Source organism: Chlorella variabilis, assembly GCF_000147415.1.
Source record: "Chlorella variabilis unplaced genomic scaffold CHLNCscaffold_14, whole genome shotgun sequence".
Lineage (NCBI taxonomy): Eukaryota > Viridiplantae > Chlorophyta > Trebouxiophyceae > Chlorellales > Chlorellaceae > Chlorella > Chlorella variabilis.
The window spans coordinates 674,183-675,494 of NW_005435074.1; the positions used below are offsets into that span (position 1 = coordinate 674,183).

General features: G+C 73.1%; 1 protein-coding gene across 1 annotated transcript in view; it reads left to right on the plus strand.

The window, feature by feature from the left end:
* Window positions 1–860, plus strand: part of CHLNCDRAFT_31755 (hypothetical protein) — a 2,959-nt gene extending 2,099 nt beyond the window's left edge. Inside the window, exons 4-5 of the mRNA XM_005846239.1 lie at window positions 58–471; window positions 686–860. Coding sequence (XP_005846301.1) covers window positions 58–471; window positions 686–745 — 474 coding nt within the window. The 3' untranslated portion in view covers window positions 746–860. The remainder of the gene's footprint in view (window positions 1–57; window positions 472–685) is intronic.
* Window positions 861–1,312: the final 452 nt, after the last annotated feature.

Consider the following 1,312-nt stretch of genomic DNA (forward strand, 5'->3'; position numbering starts at 1 on the left):
CCCCCTGCCCCCCCCCGTGCCCTCCCCCCACCCCCCACACCACCCACACCCACCCGCAGCGAGAACCCCGACTACCACCTGCTCACCGACGCCAACCTGAGCTACAGCACGCGGTACTCGCCCGGCGCCTCGCCGCCCCCGCAGCAGTACACCCCCGCGCCCCCCGCCCACATGGCCGGCCTGGGCGGCGGCGGCGGCCTGGGTGGCAACGCGCCCCACATGCTGCACCTGGGGCCGGGGGCCGGCGCCCCGCTGCCGCGCGGCGGCGGCGGCGGCGGCGGCGGCGGCGGCGCCGGCGCCTCTGTCACCATTGCGGTGCCCGAGGACAAGGTGGGGGTGGTGATTGGCAAGCAGGGCGCCGTCATCAACCAGATCAAGGAGCTGCTGGGCGTCAGCATCCGCATCTCCAAGAAGGGCGAGTTCCTGCCCGGCTCCCACGACAGGGCATGCAGCATCACCGGCACGCCAGAGGTGCGCGCCCCGCGGCCGGCCAGCCCCCGGCGTGGGCGCAGCGGCGGGCGTGGGCCGCTCCCCGGCCGGGCGCCGGCCTCGCCTGGCCGCGCCTGCGCCGCAAGGCGAGGCATACGCTCTGCACACGCGTGGTGCCCTGCGCCCGACAGCTCAGCCACCCCGGCCCCACCTTCAACCCTGCCTGCTGCTCCACCCCCACCCACCCTGTCCGCAGGCGGTTGAGATTGCGCAGCGGTTGATACAGCAGAAGATCGATGCGGCCAACGTGGCGTAGCCGCCCCGCAGCCGCCGCCCGATGCTGGCCGGGCAGCTGCTGCCGCGGCACCTTTCCAGGGCCCCCCTCTGTACATCTCTACCCCTTTTCCCCGGCCCTGGCCTGGTGCACGGCCGGCGGCCGCGCCGGCCCCCTAGGACAGGCAGCGCCAACAATACGAATTCGATGCACGGTACATGTGCACAGACACTGCCTTGTGACTGCCCCGTGCATGACCACAGCAGCAACACCCATGCCCGCCCTGTGCCCAGCTGTCCCTCCCCGCCGCCATCCGCCGCGCCCTCGTGGGGCGGCTGGTGCGGCGGGGGCGACAGGGGGACCCCCTTGCCTCCTCGCTTCGCGAGGCAAAAGCCTCCCGTCCCCACTGCCACCACCCCGCCTCCATCCCGCCCCTCTTGTCTCCTCCAAGGCCTCTGGCGCACGCAATGGCGTGCTGCTGGGCCTCATGTCGTCCCCCCATGCATGCATTCTTACTGGGGCAGGAAAAGATATCACCGATCCATGGTTTGCTGCGGGCAGGCGCCGGCTTCTGAGCTGGCGGCCGCCCGCCCCCCCCGTCCACCCTTC